Genomic DNA, 20,371 nt, shown 5'->3' on the forward strand with positions numbered 1-20,371 from the left:
ATCGTACGGCCTTCAACAATGCGCAAAACCCATACCACATAGTCAGCTATTAAAGGCCCGAATTCACAAATATAAAACATTTAACAGTCTGATTTTAGTAAATAATGAACGCAAAAATGAAAAAATAGTTTATCTAGAAAAAAAATTATTGCTGAGTTACACAAAATGATACTGTATTCGATGAATATGTGATGATAGATTTATACTAGAACGTCATAATTTTAAACAGTCTGGTAGAACTAATACGAATCTCATTTCAGGAACATAAAACACCAAGATAAATATCATAACCCTATACTACGATACAATAAGTTCTTATAAAACTGTTCCTATATGATTTTTTTTTCGAATGTAAGCTTTTCACTTGTGTTGCAGTTAATTTCATGAACTTTCAAAAGCCGAATATGTATCGTCTTTACAAGCAGCCTGTAATAAATAGGGTTAACCTTTTTTCTTTTTCTTTTTTGTTTACAAATATTCGTAAGAACAAACAGAATAAAGAGATTTATTATTCCAATATCTTATTATATAACTGAATATTTAGATATTAAAACAGTTTAGCCATTTCAATGATTTTTATTCTCATATTTTGGAAATTATTGATATTAAAGTAAAACTTTGACGACGGCATTTGCTAAACATCAAATGTCGCTATTCTATAATGATTTGGTATACTTTTGATCTTCCTTTTATTCCGAATGCATTTTTTTGCGGGGGAGGGGTAGGGAATTATCCGTATGGTATAGCCACGCTAACAAACAATAACTTCTGCAGTTCTCTTTGTAGAGGCATATATTTAGTGGAGTTGCCGTCGGTTGCTGAATCTATACTAGAAAAACATTGACGCGTTGTAAACTATAAAAACTTGACTGAGAGGAAAGCATTTGCTAACGCTCTGTCATGATTTGTAATACTGAATGATTTTTGAATAGAAAATCTAATTACAATGAAGCGGTTAAACATATACATGCCACTAATTCGAAAAATTCTTTGAAAGCTGGATATTATGAAGAAAAAATGGCTATAATAGACCCAAATATAATATAATATGTAAAACATTTCAAGTGAGAAATCTATGTAACTGAAAACTTCTATGAAATTATTGCTTGTATATTAGCTATTCCTCATTTTTAAGAAAAACAGAATCTCAGACGGAACTCTAATTATCTACATTATATTTACACCCCAGTTCTATTGTTACACTTCATTGTTTCTATTTCTGAAACAAGTGTAAATTGAATAGATCTATTGTTACGAAAGACAATGGATTTTGACCACAGGGTGTGACGAGCGGGGTTTCTGAAAAACCCTGCTCCTACATCCCGAAAACACAGTCCATTAGTATTTATAACAATAGAAAATGTTTTTATTAATAGCATGTACAGAAGAGATTACAAATAGTGTTCACTATAAGTTGTTTCAACCCATATTAAAAAAAAACATATTTCAGGATATTCCAATAGCGAAAAAAATATTTAGCATCTATTTTGAAGAAAAAAAAACATTTAAATGTATAGTTCAAATAAAAGTTCTATACATGTATGTTCTTTAAGACATTGCCGTTTGGGATTAAAATTTTAGCTCCAAGCAAATTTATAAATTTATTGAATATGTTTTAGTTGGGGGGTCACTTGATTGTTGCTTGTTACACACTCGTTGATTCAATGTCAAAACAAGATATCAAAAAAATCATTTGTTTTCTATGTTGAAATTAGTTTTATTTAAGGTGGTTTGGGAAACATAGTATTGCAATTCATATTAATCACTTTCCACTTTGCGGGTGCGAGTTCTGCCTTGTAGCGGCTTTAGCATGCTATTTTTTTCAAAAGTTACAAGGGTATTTTTTACGTGCAAGAGATACGGCCCTCTCTTAACCATAGCCATTTATTGTCCCCTTCTGACAGACAATGATCGTTTCACAAGACCATACTCGCAAATGGTGCCAAGGGAAACCGAACATTCAGTCCCTGAATTTTTTTCTCCGGAACGGGGATCGAACCGGGAACTTTTCTGTTAGTAGTCCTGTAAAATTATTGACATTATGTACAGGCTATCACGAACATTCTTCATTCTTCATAACCATGTCCTCCTTGTCGGTGCCTGATGTAGCAAGGATAAAATTGGAGGACTACATATTTCCATATCCAAAAATTTACATTTTATCAAAACTAAAGAAAACTCCATTAGCTCTAACTTAACATATCAACAATGTTATGTTTTGTTGGTCTTGCATTCAGTTTTAAAGCTACAGACATAGATAATTTTGATTTTTTAAAACTATTGGTATTACGTTGTTATTTCATTCCAAACTTGACTATTTTATGCAAATCACATTAAAAACATAAAGGGTGTACGAACTGTTTTTAATGTAATACATAGCAGGTGTGATTATAGTTGTTAGATATGTGAAAAGGGAGAAAAAAGATGACGGGAGCCACATAATTTTGCATCCAAGATAATAGCTTCTAGTAAGTTTATTTTCTACTGCCCTGTTAATAAAAAAACAAAATTACTAAAATAGTGATAAATGAATATTGGTTATTGATTAAGAAACAACAAGACATTTGAAGGGCATTCTTTGTGATTAGCATTTTGTTCTCTTCAAAATTAAGTATACACATTTTATTTTTCAAACAATAAGACTGCGGCACCAGACAGGTTTTGCATTTATATTCACACCCAAAGATGTTGAAACTTCAAAAGTTGAAACTTTTTTCAATTGATTTTTTATAGGGAAAACGCAGGACCAAACAATGCTTCCATTGTCGACTAGTGAATAATAACTTTCGTGTTACCTTATGAAACAAACATGATTGTAATACCGGAGGGTTTTGGCATGATAAAAGTTAACAAATATCTTTGTTTCATTTAACATTAAACAGTCCTTATATGATCATACTCATCTAATCATAGTGCATTGTTGTACTTTTCCTCTTTGACTTATCAGACTAAACATCAGACAAAAACGCAATCTTATTATCTGTGTGACATAATTTGAACATTTATTTGATAATAAGAAGTAAACTATCGTTCTATTTATTTCCAGAGATATTTATGTACATGACATTTACCCGATCGTTATGTACACAAATTTTGATTATTGAATGATAACTCACTGACTAAAATATTTAAATTTTAAGAGACTAAAGTCAAATCCATGCAGTGTTGAAAATTTGTATTATCGATTGGATGAATTAATTAAAAATACATTTTTCAAGAAATAAATTATTGCAGATAACATATACATGTTAACAACATATACATATATGGAGAAGGGCGTGAGCGTGTTAAAAACTCAGGGTTTAAAACAGGACGTTATCGTAACAATTTGTCGCCAAGGGTAAACAACAACATGTTCAGATGACAGGCTGTAATCAGCAATATGTTACCGTACGCCTTTAGCAATAAACGAATCCATTACCATGCTATCAACTATAAAAGATCTCAAAATATTATTGACAACGTTTTTTAAATTCTGGCTAGAAATTCATAAGCTTTTAGCAAAAATCACTCTGTTAATAGAATACATCACAATCGGATATGATACTACAAATACTTTATCACATTTTATCAAAAAAATAAGATATATACAATCAACATCTCATTTTTCTTGACTGATAAAAAGATAATTGGCTTTTTTACATATTTCGGTCTATTTTGCAGCTGTTTCGTTTCTTGAACTGCAACGAACTATCGCATCACCTTTAAGATCGATATATTTTTAGGTAATCCGTACTAATAAACTTATAGCAGTTTCCTAACATTAGATATACAACCTTCAATAGCATTATTTCCCCTAATCACATAGTTTCTATAAAACTCTTACTTGCTGTTAATTGTTAGATGAATGTTAACAAATAATGAGATTACGGTATGATCAGCTGTATAAGATCTTTATCATGATGTTTGTTCTACCACATAGATTTCTGATTGATATTTTATCGTTGAGTTATTGTAACACTTGTTTTACCACCTTTATTATTTATAATGGTTCATCTTTTGAATTTTGTCAAAATCAATGTGTATCGATATTATTGTTTCTATAATGAACTGGTGGATGTCAATCGCGATACCAGAAAACGCTGATTAAGGGTATACTTGTAAATCTAGAAGGATAGTGTTTGACCTCAAAATAAATCCCTATTTATCTTTATTGAGATATTTTTTTTCAAATATTTCAGCAATTCTCAAATGTAAACACGACTGTATTATTGTCATAATGATAAATCTAGATCACCAGAAGATCCATAATCTAAATAGTAGTTTCATTTGACTGTGTTTTCAAACCACAAGAGACATTTGTAACTAAAATTTCAGAATAGTAGTCTAGCAGTTGGATTTGCATGACAACATAAATATGTAATACCCGTCAACAATTAGCTTTCAGATACACAAATTCGTGTTCTAATTAATTCACTTAACGAATTAAACTAGTACATAATCAAACCTAATATCAATTCATTTTTAAATGCAGAAATTAATGTAAAAATAGACAGACTATATTTAGTTGCATTATTTCAAATTACAACCCTTTGTAAACGTATTATGTATTATGTTTTTATCATAGTAGGTTTTTAAAACTTTGAATTATCAGTTGAATGTAGAACTCCACTATATAAGGTTGGTTTATGTTTGTTAATTAAGCCATGGTTTTTTTGCTCCTTTCGTGTTTTGTGACAATTCAAGGGTTTCTTCTAGATGGGAGTACATCGTTGCCTAAAGCTGGAACTGTTATGACTGATTCTCACTTTAGCATGCTACTTAATTTACTGGTGGAAGAACGTAATTCTCGTGAACAGTTGGAACAAATTGTAAAACAAAATTAACAGGAAATAACCAATATCAATGAAAAGTTTAGCCGTTGTAACTGTAACAAACAAGACGTGAATGTCAATGTCATTAACAATGAGATCGCACAGTTGGAATATAAAGTAGACGTTTTACAGGAAACCGTTCATTCCATACAGGTTATAAATGCACAGATAAAACTCAAACAGGTCTTGACAGAAAACAGTTTTAGAAATTTAAAGAAAAACATTTCAGGACTTAAACAATTCTTCCTTAGATAACGTACACAAAACTCTGGATTCGACAATAAAGCAAGTGGCGCATATATCAAACAAAGTAAGATTTATAAATCATTCTCCTAAGTTGTATTTACCTATATTACCAATTGTCATGAACATCGCTCTATCAGTTTTCGTCGTGATATTTCATTACCAAGATAGTTATATATGTTTTATGCACTTGACACATGTTCCTGGTAAACTGTCATAATGTCGAAACTTAAGAGGCGACATTTTCCTAAACAAACCCGGGAAAAAGTCTAATTCGGTAGGTCACATTCGTGAAAAGGGAAGGGGATTGTAGTAACGACATAAGGAACATATCCGACATCATCTCGTGATGGCGTACATAAAATTTACGAATGGATGATTTCAACTTAACCAGTTGGAACTCTTGGTTATATAGCTTCCTTGTGTTAACATTTCTATACATGTTTTTTTTTAATTACATATACATGTAGCCTTTGCTTTTGTTTGCCATGATTGACCATTTTACAATTTTATAAACTGAGAGAAATAGGAGTAAGAGATGAATTTTATATCACAACAATTCACAAACATGGATGTAAGCAACAGTATGCTCTTGACATGGAACAGGCATATACACAATATGAGCGCTCATCCCTCCCCTTTAAATGGGACAGTGGTGCAACAATACAACAGAAGAACAAACTAAAAAAATCAGTTGAAAAAGGTTTAGGTGAAACTTTGATTGGTTAACCAGTAATGGTTATTGTCTTATTTGCAATGAAATGTGATGTGAAATTGTATCAAATGAACTGGACATGATAAAACTGTACTCATGCCAAGTACTTTTTTATTTGAAACTACTAATAAGGGAAAATTAGTGGTCGTATTACACCTAACATGAAAGGTGAACATGCACCTTTGACCTTGTGTGTACTCTCATTTGTAAAATAAATTATGCCATTTAAGTGAAATATTACCAAAATGAAATATTCTGAGTGGATTGAGTCTCAAAAACTCATTTTATGAGAATATTGCCTTGAAATATGACTCTACCATGAATAGTAGTAGACAGAACAAGTCATACTCAGTGTTTTTGGGGAGCTTTTACTGACTTTTTCTTATATGTTGTTACAATAGAAAACTGTTTTCTAAGTACGACTTTATCTTAAATACTTCAAATACTCATTTATTGTTACATCTCTTTCATAAATGAGTGGAAATTACCCAAAAATTTGTATTTATTAGCCTAAAAAGATGAAATTTTGATGAAATGAGAGATTAAAAGGACCAAAAGGGACTTTATAATGAAGACAAATAGGAACATTAATGGTATTTATCACCCTAAAAGTTGCACTTTGTAAATTCAGCTGTTTCACAAACCACGCCTCTTTTGATGAGATATATAATATTCATAGACAATTTGTTTTGTTTACCTTATGGTTCCCAGATAATATCTTTATTAGCATCTCAAAGAGACATAAATTGGGAATGTCACCAGTAAAAATGAAAAAAATATATAGCTGCGACCTTGAATTCTGACGGAGACCAAAAGTAAAGGTTGGTGTAGTATATAATTTAGGTATAGGTTTAAACTCTTAGATCTTCGGGGCATATAAATGTTAAAAAATATGCTGCATAGCCCTATATTGTGACCTTTGAAAAAGATAGCAGTGCATATGAGCTTTCCATTACAGGATATATTTTTTCCGAAACTTCAAAGTAAAAGTGGTAGAGTGTACGCCGTAAAAGGAGTTCCTATGGGAAATTACATTGTCTATATTTACAGAAATGCAACGTATATTAGGTGAACAAAGAGAACATGTAGAATTTCACCAAATCTGGTTTATCTAATGAAATTAACTCAAATATGAAATTATATTAATATTTCATCAACATTAAAAAATCCTTGGCCCTTACTATGATGAATCAGCATAAATTCAGTTTACAATATGCATAGATTACCTATTTGTAATTAATTTTTTTGAATTGTTACGCTGTGCTTATATTTACTCTTCGCAGTACTTGCAACTCATTGAGTCTTGGTGAATATTGTTGTTGGGGTGTTTTTGTCCTGTCGAAAACCAAAACGTAAGCCATAACACCTCAATGATTCCTATGTTGTGTTTTGTTAACTATTCTTTGTTTGTTTGTCTTTTTCTTTTTTAGCCATGGCGTTATCAGTTTTATTTTTGACTTATTAGTATTAATGTCCTCCTTTGATATCTTCCTCCTTTTAATCTTATCAATTCTTATATAATATTTAGACAGATAAGATACCTGTCCATTTGTTATCACATTAATGTCCATTTTTAGTAAAACACATAATGTATCGAATCAATGCATTACTTGCTTTAAACTTAGTGCCTACCTTGCGAAAACATTTGACGTAGGGGCATGTACATTCACTCATATGGCAAATTGTCGCACATCCACACATCGGTTCCGCTTTCAACCTATTAACCATACAAATATGTTATTGCCTTGACAACCCATTTCGTGTTCACCATAGGTTATTGCTTCGAACATATATGAAGAGGTATTGATTTTGAAAAGAACACTCGATGCAATACAATGAGTAACATTGAATGTTAAAAAATGTTGATACGGAAAAATAATATTGATATCTATTAATTTGTCAACCATAGAATTGATGCGGTATCCTAGCTCTCGACAAAATAGATGTAAATACAAATTGGAGTTATTGCGCTTTTTTCATTTTGTAATTTATAGTTGCTTACAAAATGCAACAAACTATACAATATATTTTTTTTACAAAAGACATCAGTAGCTTCATTTGGAGATAAAGACTTCATTAAATCAGTTTTTAGAACAGACTCTGCTAGAGAAAAATTGTTTTTTTCCAAATAATATAGGTATCTGTAGTTTTGATTTTCTTTTACTAGTGTTTAGTTATTCCTCTCGCCCATTTATTTTGCAGCTTTGAAAATATACCTAAGCTCTCTCGTGTAATTATAAATACTACATTAATTAAAAACCAATCGTTCAGAGAACAATTGAAGGTCTTTCCACATCAATTTTCAAAGTTATTGAAAAGAAACTACTTCCAGTTTACTCAAAGTGGAATGTACTATCCAATCATAAGTTTCGTCATACTGATGCGATATATAAATGGTTTCCTTATACTTTTTAGTGAAATAAGGGAGATAATTAGCTACTTCCGGTAAAGTAAATGTCACTTCCGCTCTCATATGAAAGCTTTTTTCACACTGATTCCAAAAATATATAGTTTCTATATACTTTTGCCTGTAAACCAGGAGACAATTTGCAACTTCCGGTTTATTGAAAGTCACTTCTAGTCTTTAGTGCTAAGTTTATGTATTAAAATTACAAAATTTCATGCATCTGATCTGCCCAATTTCTAATGGATGAACTTATACTTGTAAGGAGATTGTTTCTAACATCAAGCACTTTCATTTTGTATGCGTATTTAGCTGTTCTGGAATAGATTGTAGTAAATTGTCAGTTAAATAAAGGTTTGACAAATTTGGCATTGGTTTGAATATATCGTCCGACAAATACCATATATTATTTTTTAGAATATATCAAGTGTCTCGACAGATTGAAGATTTGTGAATAAGTTGTTTCCTTTTCTGGTTATTCAGTGATTTAGGACAGCTTTTTTCAATACAATCGTTTTTATGTTGTTTTTCGGAAAAAGGCGTAATTGGTCCCAAGCGAAAGTGTACCCGGTTCCAGCAGAAATATATGTTTCTAGCCGAAGTGTCATAAAAAGCATTGAAATAGTTGTATTTGAATAAGATATATCCAAATAAGTAAGGTTATTGATTAACGTTACTATAAACAAAGGTAGAGGTAATGGGTTTACTATTGTGAAACTAATATCTAATTTTTCTAGTGATTTTGGTAATATAGCGTAACTTCGAGATTTTCTATGCAAATTGTTTTCAAATTCTTTATTATTTCGGATGTCAGTGTCAACGCATACGGGAGGTCTTTGCTATCAATACTTAGGTCACTTACATGGCCAAGATTGATTGTAGTTAAAGATGCATTAGTGTATGGATGTAACAGCTGTAATGCACGCGTAAGATGCATAAACGTTCCAAAAAAGTCTAAAGAACGAAAATTAGGAAACGGACACAAAGCGCCAACTTCTGTTGATACAAAGTGTAACTGACAATTTCTGAGCCAAAGTTCTTCTACAGAAGATGAAAGTGTCTGAAATGTTTCATTTGATAGGCGTACTAAATAACAAGATTCAAAATGCAATTCTCCAAGGTTAGTCATTTGAATGAATCCGCTTCCGAAGTTTGGCACAGGCATCATATCAATTCCTAAGAAAGTCAATTCTCTCATAACACCGAACGCATGATCGGGATAGTTGAATTCCTTATCATAATTCTCAGGTTGAGGCATATTACTCCTGATATCCAATTTTGTTAAGTTTTGAATCGGAAAAAAAAGTTCGGCTGAATATTCATAACATAAATCGAGCAAATTGTGAGACATATCAAGCACGGCAAGATTGTGCAACTCCTGAAATGACTTATTAGATAATTGTTCAAGTTGATTTGAGCTCAAATAAAGTTCTTGTAGATATTTATAATTAATAAACGAACTGTTTCCAATACTTCTTAAATAATTTGAAGATATATCTAGAACATTTATATCCCTGGGTAAATCTTGAGGAACAAACTGCAGATCTCTGTTTTTACAATCAGCTATTTTAACTACAAGTTTTCCATTAAATACATATTTGATATCACAATCTGATGATCGAGAGATTACATCACACTGAATTACAGTACAAAGTACTGCATAAATAATAATCCTTACCATTTTTTTTGCATGAATCTCAAAAACTAAATTTTACATTAGTCCTAAGTAAAAATGGCTCTGTTAGTTTACAACACTCAAACCAAGCAACAGAGCTGAAATGATGTATATTGCTTTTATAGAATTTCTTTTTTTATTTCTAACACATCGATATAATCTTACTATATTCAAAATAAAGTATTGACGTTATATGTATTTTAAAATTCATATATATATATATATATACTCACATTTCTATTCATCTCTTTGAACTGATATGCTAAGCCTCAATGATCACTACTTTAACGGTAGTGATTTGTTCTATTTCTTTACTGTATAAAACGGTTATTAAAGGTATCCGTACTTTATCGTTGATCAAATATAAAAAAACATATAGAAAGCTACATTTCTAGGTTAAACACAAAAAAACTGGAGGAATTGCATACACTCTGAAAGTATCGTGGAGCGTTGACAGGGTAACCCTCTCCTGCTATATATTCATGACCGGCATATTTGCGGATGACATTGTATTTTAGTCGGTTACTCCATTCCCTGCATACATTAGTTTTTTTTAGGTTTCCATCACAAATCAAGTTCTCTCCTGTCAATCCCTCGGTACGATTTATTTGTTGTGCAAAAGATAGGACAGACACTAAAAGGACATTCAAACTCATAAGTCGATAACAAACTTGCAATGCCATTGCAAAAAACAACCGAAAGACAAACAGCTGTACACAAAACACAACATAAAAAACTAAATGCAAAGCAAGATGAACAAGATCTCAATTAAGGTGGAGGGGAGGGGATGTTATCTCATGTGATACGCAAGGGTTATTGAATAGATCTGATTCATAGATTTCAACATTGATTGGTTACAGCTTCCTGTTTTTGTATATACAAGTGATCCCTGTCTTTTTTTTTTCTTCAACAGGTTTTGTCTCATTTCCACAATTACATAGTTGTGACCAATACAATGCCATTAAACGATAACAAAACACACCGAGCGCTCAAACTTGGTTTTAAACAATATATATTCTATAAATCAAATCATGATACGTATAAGATAATACATTATTTACAATTGGATCAAAAAACAATGGAACTTAATTACAGAGATTTATTATACCAAAAAGCCTTACTTGACAAATATTTACTAGGAGCAGGCACATAAACATGTATTTAGGCTTTTTTTAAATTTAAATCTCAACTGATTTTTCTATTCCGTGAAAAAAAGGCGGGAGAGACGAAAGGGATATTCAAACTCATAAATTGAAAACAACATGGCGATGTCATTTCAAAAATCCAAAAGATACAGTCTACGAAAAAACATAGAAAATTAAAAACTGAACAAAACAAACCCCACTAAAAACAGAGGGTGATCGCATGTGCTCCTTAAGGGTGAGCTAATCTTGCTGCACTTGCATTTGTCGTGTTACTCCTATTATTGGCGTTACTAAGTTTTATCAAGTGATATATAAAACATCACGCAATAGCAGATAACTAATTGATTATAATGTAATCCTAAGATATCAGCATTTTCATTAATGTATCGTTATCACTTGAAGTTCGTTGGCGTGATTTGTCGTTTATTATTATGTAAAACCGCCTCCTATATGAACTAACTATTTCAAAATGTTAGTCTGAACGTTGTATTGATATTTCTGGTGTTGTTTATATCGGACAGTTTCAATTAACAAAGTTCCTCTACTACCTTTACTGTTAAATGTTTATAGATGTGTTTGTACAAATACTAGTGTCACTGAACTGTCGTTTTATCTGTCAATACATGGTTCAAATTAACATGTTTTTATCTATAGTAGTCTGTATGAAACACTTTGTTTAAGTATACAGTATGATAACTTTGATATTGTTAAAGATAGAAAGATATTAATTTTAATGCACTGATAAACTTTAATATATGCAAACATTGGACATTTTTCTAGTATGAGGTACGACGTCAAGTGTATGTTAACATGCATGAATAACATTTTTACATCCATTCCTGATTTTTATACAATTATGTAAATTACACTAGTAGTTCACTTTTATGTTTTACGTGTGATTTATTTTCTTTTATAAATTACAAAAGTAGCTTGTGCAAACTAAAATTAATTTATCAGAATATAATGTTATCTTACACAGATTCCAAAAATATATTGTTTGTGGTTCTTTCCTTTGAATAAGTGAGATGATCAGGTACTTCCGCTTTAAAACAGTCACTACATGTGTCATCTGAAAACGTACTTTCTTTCATTACAAATATATATATATGTGAAATAAGAAGAAAATTAGCTGTTCACTTTCGGTGTCATATGATAACTTTCATTACACTGCTCCGAAAACAAAACATAGTTTCTTAATGTTATTGCTTACAATAAGGGAAATAATTTCTTACTTCCAGATTATATGAAATATTGATTTATACTGATGCTGAAGATATAATGTAACTAGGTACTTTTACATGAAATAAGTATAGAAAAATTCAAGTAAACATTTACGAACGTTCTATTTTGCTTGCGTTTTTGAAGGTCATATGACATCCATTCTAATGCGAAGGATTATACGACCTGATCATGTAACAACATTAAGATATAGCAAAGGTCGAAATATAGAACGCAATTTTAAAATCCCAGGTTCATATTATAAGAAGTATTCCTACCAAACACATTATTTTTAAAACTTCCAGTGAGAAATTAAACTTCTTGTAAATGTAACAAGAGCACTTCAACTCAAATGTATTTGCGTGTCGCAACTTAAAATTTACCTAAAACCGTATGTTGATTGCTTTTTACGGTTTTCTGATGAGTTGCTATAAAAAGATGAATTAAAAAATATGATAGATTATTCATGAGTCAGGCGATATACTACCAAACAGATCATTTCAAATATTTTGGGGAGAAAACTTAAAAGTTACCAAAGCACTTCGACAGTTATGTATGAAGTTGTGAGATATCGTTAATAACCATTTGATATACAAAATCTTTTGTCAATAACTCTTATGGTTTCTGATGGTTAACGATAACATGCAAACTTCAAAATTAAAAAAGTAACATACACCTTTGACCTTGTTCTAGAATTTCTTTTGATCAAAAATGAACCCCAAGTCAGAAAACTTGGGCCTCTATTCATTTTGATAGATGATCTACTTATATCTCTTATCATTAATACAGGAAAAAAGAAATAAAACACTCTCATACGGAGTCGCCAGATCGCTTTAGTCAAAATTAAACAGAACATTCTGAGAATATAACGAGAAATTTGGGAAATCAATTGTCAATTTTGTTTTTGGATGCGAACGAGTAATGAAAAACAGAGGACAGGGAGAAAATACAACTTGTTTGTTTACACAAGAGCAACTGCATAAGCATATTAATTGTTCAATATCATGTATTATGTGCCAAACATCTTTTCGATATCTGACAAAACAAAACTAAAAAACCTAAACATCTTGAAGTGACAGAGGAACGAAAATAGATTTAACGGAAAGATGGAATTAATTATGGTGCGAATACACATCCAAAATGTTCTTTCTCTAGTGTTAATCGATTACTGTCATCATTTCTTAAAATCTTAAATGACGAGACAGAAGATCAAGATAAGTTTAAAAAAAGTGTTTGTATTATGCAACGTTCAAATAATATATTCGTTCAGATACTTAGTAGAAAACAAACGATACTGAATATTGCATGCAGTACAGACCATAACTTTCAAGTAATACAAGTTATCAGATAAATATAGAAAAAAGAAGATGTGGTATGATTGCCAATGAAATAATTCCCCCCACGAGACTAAATGATGTAGAAGTATGTAACTATAAGTCACCTTACAGCTTCAACAATGATCAAACGGAATCCAACAAGGCAAGCTATAAAAGACCCTGAAACGACAATTGTAAAACAACTCAAATGCGAAAGCTATTTATGCACGAAACAATAAACAAAACAATAACATGATAAAGATCAACAAACACCAACCACTGATTTACAGGCTCCTGAGTTAGTACATGCACATACAGAATAAGGAACTGTTAAACATGTTTTTTGGCGCCCAACCCTCCCCGTAACATACATGCATTTAACTAATACAATATGATTAAATATCAACATTACATGAATTTAACCAATAAAGAATTAAATAAGCAGTAGACATAATAGTACTTTATAATTCTTTAAAAAATTACATATCTATAGATATTCAAATGCTCATGAGTTCTTTTTTTGTTTTGTTTACGTTTGAAAGATAAATTTGCGGAAACTATTCAGTAACCTTTGTTAAAACGTTGTCAATTTACCTGTATTGTGTGCAATATCTGATGGAATCCTTGTGTTTTAATAAAATAGTAATTAGGGGAAATACTAAAACATTTGGCGGAAAATTATAAGAATTAAGGTCAGATGACAGTAAATGGGTTATGCTACAGATTTTGGTTAATGTTGCATACAACTTTGACTCGTTGAACTATTACCAAAAATCGAACAGTTAATGCATTTGTCTCTTATATGATTTGAATATTAATGATTGAACATTTGTATAGAAATCACATAAAATCGGCCAATACGTTCTTAAATGTTTCATAAAATCTGCAAACCTCCAGTTTCAAACTCATTGGTTTTTTTAATTACAAGACGTTGATACAACATTTCTGTAAATGATATTTAATAATAATGTTGTCACCGACTGTTGAAATCTCTATGGTGTTACTTGTTAATTATGAACTTGTCCATCTGTTAGCAACATCTTCAGTCGTCTCCAAGATTCATTTAAATCTCTTTGATCTTTCGGCCATTGTACAACATAGGCATAATTCCAAATGTACGAAAACTCCAAGGGAATATCGGTAATTATAATATCTTTTGTTATAACAATAATTTTGTCTAGATTTTTTGTTACTGTCTCATATTTTGCTCTATCGAGTTCAAACAAGCAATCACGCGACGATTTGAACTCAGGTGTGATGAGGAAAATAATGTACCTACTGTTTTTGATACATTCGGCCTCAGTATCCAAAAGACTCTCACCAATTAAAAAATCTCGATCTTTTATACACATGGTCAGTCCCCACTCGACCTCAAGTTTTGGTGCTAAGACATCTTTTATCCAAACGACTACCCCTCCTTCATTAGACATATACACGTCGTACTGGTATGTCTTTCGAACTTTTTGTTCAATACTACGCTGAATAACTCCATAGATAGAGAAGGCAATTTTCCATCTTTTACTATACAACAGAAGCAGTAACGAGATTGTAACACATGTAGATAACAATGTCGAAGCAAAGGTTAACCACATAGTACTCTTACAGTCCGCGAACAAGTGTGATAAGGAGTTGTAGGCAGTAAGTGTATCAGTAACGGTTCCATTTGATAATTGACATTTATAAGACCGACTGTCCAGATCAACTTTTGTAGTCTGTATCCATCGTATAAAGTCTAAATTATCGCAGTTGCAAATAAATGCATTGCCATCAAGGTACAAAGCCATTCCATGGATTTCATGCATTTTATCTGCCCAATTTCTAATGAGTGAATTTATACTTGTAAGGAGATTTTTCTAACATCAAGCACCTTTATGTTTGTTTGCGTATCCAGCTGTTCTGGAATAGATTGGAGAAAATTGTCAGTTAAATAAAGATTTGACAAATTTGGCATTGGTTTAAAAATATCGTCCGAAAAATGCCAAATACTATTTTCAGATATATCCAGTGACTTGACTGATTGACATTTCATGAAAAACCTGTTTCCGTATGTGTCTATTCCATCATTAAGGGTAGCGTCTTTCAAAACTATTTTTTTTAGGTTGGTCTCTTGAAAACGATTTAATTCCTTCCAACCGAAACTTTACCTCGTTCCAGCAGAAATAAATGTCTCTAATCGAAGTTCAATAAAAAGCATGGTCACAGTTGTATTTGTATAAGATATATCCAAATAAGTAAGATTATTGATTTTAGGAACTATAAACAGTAAGGGTAATGTATTAACTATTGTGAAACTGATATCTAATTGTTCTAATGATGCTGGCAAGATTACGTGACTATCACCAGAACTTTTAAAATCAGAATCTGAGGTCAATGAATTTTCAATGAAGAAGTTGACGACATTATATGAATAATCCAAAGTTTGCAATCGCAAAGCTTTTCTAAAAAAAGAGTTAATCTCTTCGTGATTTTTTATATAAGCTAGTAAAAGTCTGTTTCCTTTCAATGAAAGATGTTGTAAACATTCTGGTTGATCAAAGGAAAGTAAAGATCCATGTTTGTAATCAACTATTCCATTCTGTGATAAATCTAGATTTTCTATGCAAATGGATTTCAGATTTGTCATTATATCGGATGTAATTGTCAGAGCATACGGGAAGTCGTCGCTATCAATAGTTAGGTCACTCACATGGCCAAAATTAATTGTGGTCATATTTCTATAACGGTATGGATGTAAAAGTAGTAAAGCACGAGTGAGGTGCATAAACGTTCCAAAAAAATCCAGTACACGTAGATGTGGAAATGGACTCAAAGCGTCATCTTCTGTTTTCACAAATTTTAATCGACAATTTCTGAGATAAAGCTCTTCTACAGATGATGAAAACGTCTGGAATGTTTCATTTGATAGACGTACCAAATAACAAGATTTAAAGTATAATTTCCGAAGTTTCTTCATTTCACTGAATCCGCTTCCGAAGTTTGGCACAGGCATCATATCAATTCCTAAGAAAGTCAATTCTCTCAGAACACCGAACGCATGATCGGGATAGTTGAATTCCTTATCATAATTCTCAGGTTGAGGCATATTACTCCTGATATCCAATTTTGTTAAGTTTTGAATCGGAAAAAAAAGTTCGGCTAAATATGCATAAGATAAATCAAGCAAATTGTGAGACATATCAAGCACGGCAAGATTGTATAATCCCTGAAATGACTTATCAGATAAATATTTAAGTTGATTCGTTCTCAAATAAAGTTCCTGTAGATGTGGATAAATAATCAGCGAACTGTTTTCAATACTCTTTAACCGATTTGAAGATATATCTAGAACATTTATATCCCGAGGTAAATCTTCAGGAATAAACTGCAGTCCTCTGTTTTTACAATCAGCTATTTTGACTCCGAGTTTTCCATTAAATACATATTTAATATCACAATCTAATGATCGAGAGATTTCATCACACTGAATAACAATATAAATTACTGAGTAAATTAGAATCCGCACCATTTTGTGACATGGATATCAAAAACAGGACTTTCACATGGTTTCTATAGTAACAATGACTTTGTAAGTCAACAACACTTTATATCTAGGACACAAAGGTCGACAAATGGAATTTTAACATCTTAAATTGGTTTCAATATATAGGACGCATGTATTAATACTTTACTATTTTTAAGATATTATATTGATTTTAAACATGTCTACACGTCATGCAAGTTCTTGTTTTTACAAATTTATTTACCTTTTACTCTATCAATTGACCAAATATTTGAATTTTCTGTTATATTCAAAGAGAAACAACCGCGTACTTATTAAATGGGGACAGGATAATATTGTATTTTGAAGAAAAAATATGAAATTCCAGACACAAGAGAAAAAGCAAGTATTCGAAATAGTTAAATAAATTATCAGCCTTTTATTGGTCATGAAACAAGACAAAATACATGGCATCTCCCTTTGTAAAATTGATGTAATAAATTACTTACAAGTGACTTTTAAATTTTGTACACCGTACCAATTCATTATTTCTTTCTTCATATACCATCTCAATTATATTTTGTTATTGTGGACAGTAATTATAAAGTTTAATATGTAGTTAGTTACTGTACGGTTCTCTCTGCCGACCTCTCCTTCCTTTCATAGGATTTGAATTTCCTTCAGACACTTGTCAAAACAGGAAGAACAAAGAAGCAAGATCATTTAATTTCACATTCAGATATATTGATGATGTTCTTGCCATTACCAATCCGAACAAGATGTAATTGTCGTAACAAAAGTTAGGTCACTGCCATCAATACTGTCGTCAATAACATGACCAAAATTTACTGTGATTAGATTTGAATAGCTGTACAGGTGTAATGAATGCAGTGCTCGTCTCAAATGCATAAACGTTGCATGAAAGTATATTACACGGAGATTTGGAAACGAAAGCAGAGAACCATCATCCGTCCTTACGGCTTTTAGTCGACAATTTGTAAGACTAGACTAAGCTCCTGTAGAAAATATAAAAACGCTTGGAATATTGTATTAGACAAGCTTACTAAATAGCATGATTGGAAGTGTAATTTTGCAGGTTAGTAATATGACTGAATCCCCGTCCTACTTCTTGTACAGGCATCATATCAATTCATAAGAATGACAATTCACTTAGAACACCAAATACATGGTCGGAATAAATAAAATCCTTATTAAAATCTATTGGTTGGGGCATATTACGTATGAGTCTTCTGATATCCGATTTTGTTAAGTTTTTTATTTGAAGAAATATAACCGTTGAATATACGTTTGATAAATCAAGCATATATGAGACATGTCAAGCTTAGCAAGATTATATAATCCTTTAAATGGATCACAAGATAGATCTTCAATTTGGTTTTTTTTCCAAAATCAGTTCTTGTAAGTACTTATAATTAACGAAAGAGTCATTTTAAATAGCTGTAAATTGGTTTGAACTGAGATCTTGAACATTGATATCTCCCGGTAAATTCTGAGGTATAAAATTTGTTTTTACAATCAGCTAACTTAACTTCCTGGATTTTCCTAATAACATATTTGTTATCAGAGTCTGATAAATGTAAGATTTTGTTACACTCAATAATTTTAAGAATGTAAACAATAAGTAAATAAATGATATGTAGTATGTCGTAATCTCTGTAGAAGTAACTACGTTGTAATCAGATAAGGACAGCGTGTGATACCCAAATATTTGGTACTGTTGTGATAGAATATAAGTTCCCACATAATATGTGTTCTAAATAACTTTCATCATATAACAAAAGTTTCATTGGGAACTTTCCTAATATATTTTATCCAATGTTATAAGAAAATTTCCTTCACACAGGAAAACAAATTTACATAATGAAAGTTCCCAACAGAACTTTTGTTATATTCTAAAAGTTCTTTGTTCACACATTGTTGTCAATATAATGGAATTATATGCGACAGCCATACAAGTGACATGGTTAGCTAGCTATAAAACCAGGTTTATCATATACTTAATAGTTAATACAGATAAATTGCATGTGTAATACGGTCAACGTGTTGTATCAGCTATCCGTGATGATCTCGATATCAGTCACGGTTGAAAAGGCTTTATCAAACCCCCTAATTTGTATGAAGTCATGTCAAACCTCTAATCTGTATGTCGTCATTTAGAAAATGGTGGATTGAAACTGGTTTTATAGCGCTAAACCTCTCACTAGTAGGACAGTCGCATCAAATTCCATTATATTGACAACGATGCGTGAATAAAATAAACAGACATAAAAGGTAAAAATGTCAAAATAGGGGTACAGCAGTCAACACCGTGTCACAATCTTATAAACGACTTCAAGTACAAAAAGCATGCAACACCATGGCCAAGAAACTAAACGACGACAAGTCAAACAAGAATAGGAAATCAAAATTGATCCCACTCCCAAAAGGTGATTCGTTTTGTCGACAGTAATGAATTAACATGTAAACAAATGACAAGAATTTGACTGGCATACCGAAACTTTCAACAGTTAGACAGTATGACTTACACTATGATTTGGAATTTAGCTTGCATGACTTTAAATTCTGTCAATTTCTGTAATGTAAATTGGGCAGGCAGAACAACCATCTCGCAAAATATCGATAGGCTTCGTCGTGACAATTTAGATGTCCTGATTGCACTAAGTTTGATCTGAACTAGCTGCCTATAAATTAGGATTTATTTAGGTGATGTAATCTTTCGGGAAAAGACTTTGTATGAAACAGTTAAAAAAGAGGCATCGGTTGATATGATCATGAAAATGAAAAAAAATTTCATGTGCATGTTCTAATTGCATCAATGGTCGTTAGTGACGATTTTTCCAAACGGACCCGTGTATTTTTTTCTTTGTAAACCATTTTAAGCTCTAATGTATTATTTCTTTTTGTAATGCATTAGAATCGGAATACATGTATTACTACTGTAATCAAAGAGTTCTTACCGACAACTGGGATATGACGTCGGCAACGATCAAACGATGGTACTATTAATAATACTAAGTATTATTCATTAAATCCGATGAATTCGTTCTTTTCCCTTTTAGAGTATCTTGTATTTCTGATAATTTTTGCTGTTAATTTTCAAAACCTTATGTCGATAGATTTTGATGGTTTTCCGAGGAGTTGCGATAACAAGATAACAAACAAAATTCGAAAATATGATAGATTATTTATGGTTTAGGAGATATAGGCCAAACAGATCATTTCAAATATTTAAGGTGGGAAAACTTCTATTAAAAGTTACCAAACTATTTCACCCCTTATATATGAAGCCGTGACATGTCGTAACTAACCATGTGATATGCAAATCTTTTGTCCATAACTCTT

At 31.5% G+C, this 20,371-nt stretch overlaps 1 protein-coding gene across 1 annotated transcript in view; it reads right to left on the reverse strand.

Moving 5' to 3' along the window:
- The window catches only part of LOC127704782 (leucine-rich repeat and immunoglobulin-like domain-containing nogo receptor-interacting protein 2), a 21,451-nt gene extending 4,312 nt beyond the window's left edge, over nucleotides 1-17,139 (reverse strand). Inside the window, exon 1 of the mRNA XM_052208993.1 lies at nucleotides 14,901-17,139. Coding sequence (XP_052064953.1) covers nucleotides 15,671-17,035 — 1,365 coding nt within the window. The 5' untranslated portion in view covers nucleotides 17,036-17,139 and the 3' untranslated portion in view covers nucleotides 14,901-15,670. The remainder of the gene's footprint in view (nucleotides 1-14,900) is intronic.
- Nucleotides 17,140-20,371: the final 3,232 nt, after the last annotated feature.

Source organism: Mytilus californianus, unplaced genomic scaffold (genome assembly GCF_021869535.1).
Source record: "Mytilus californianus isolate M0D057914Y unplaced genomic scaffold, xbMytCali1.0.p SCAF_6, whole genome shotgun sequence".
Lineage (NCBI taxonomy): Eukaryota > Metazoa > Mollusca > Bivalvia > Mytilida > Mytilidae > Mytilus > Mytilus californianus.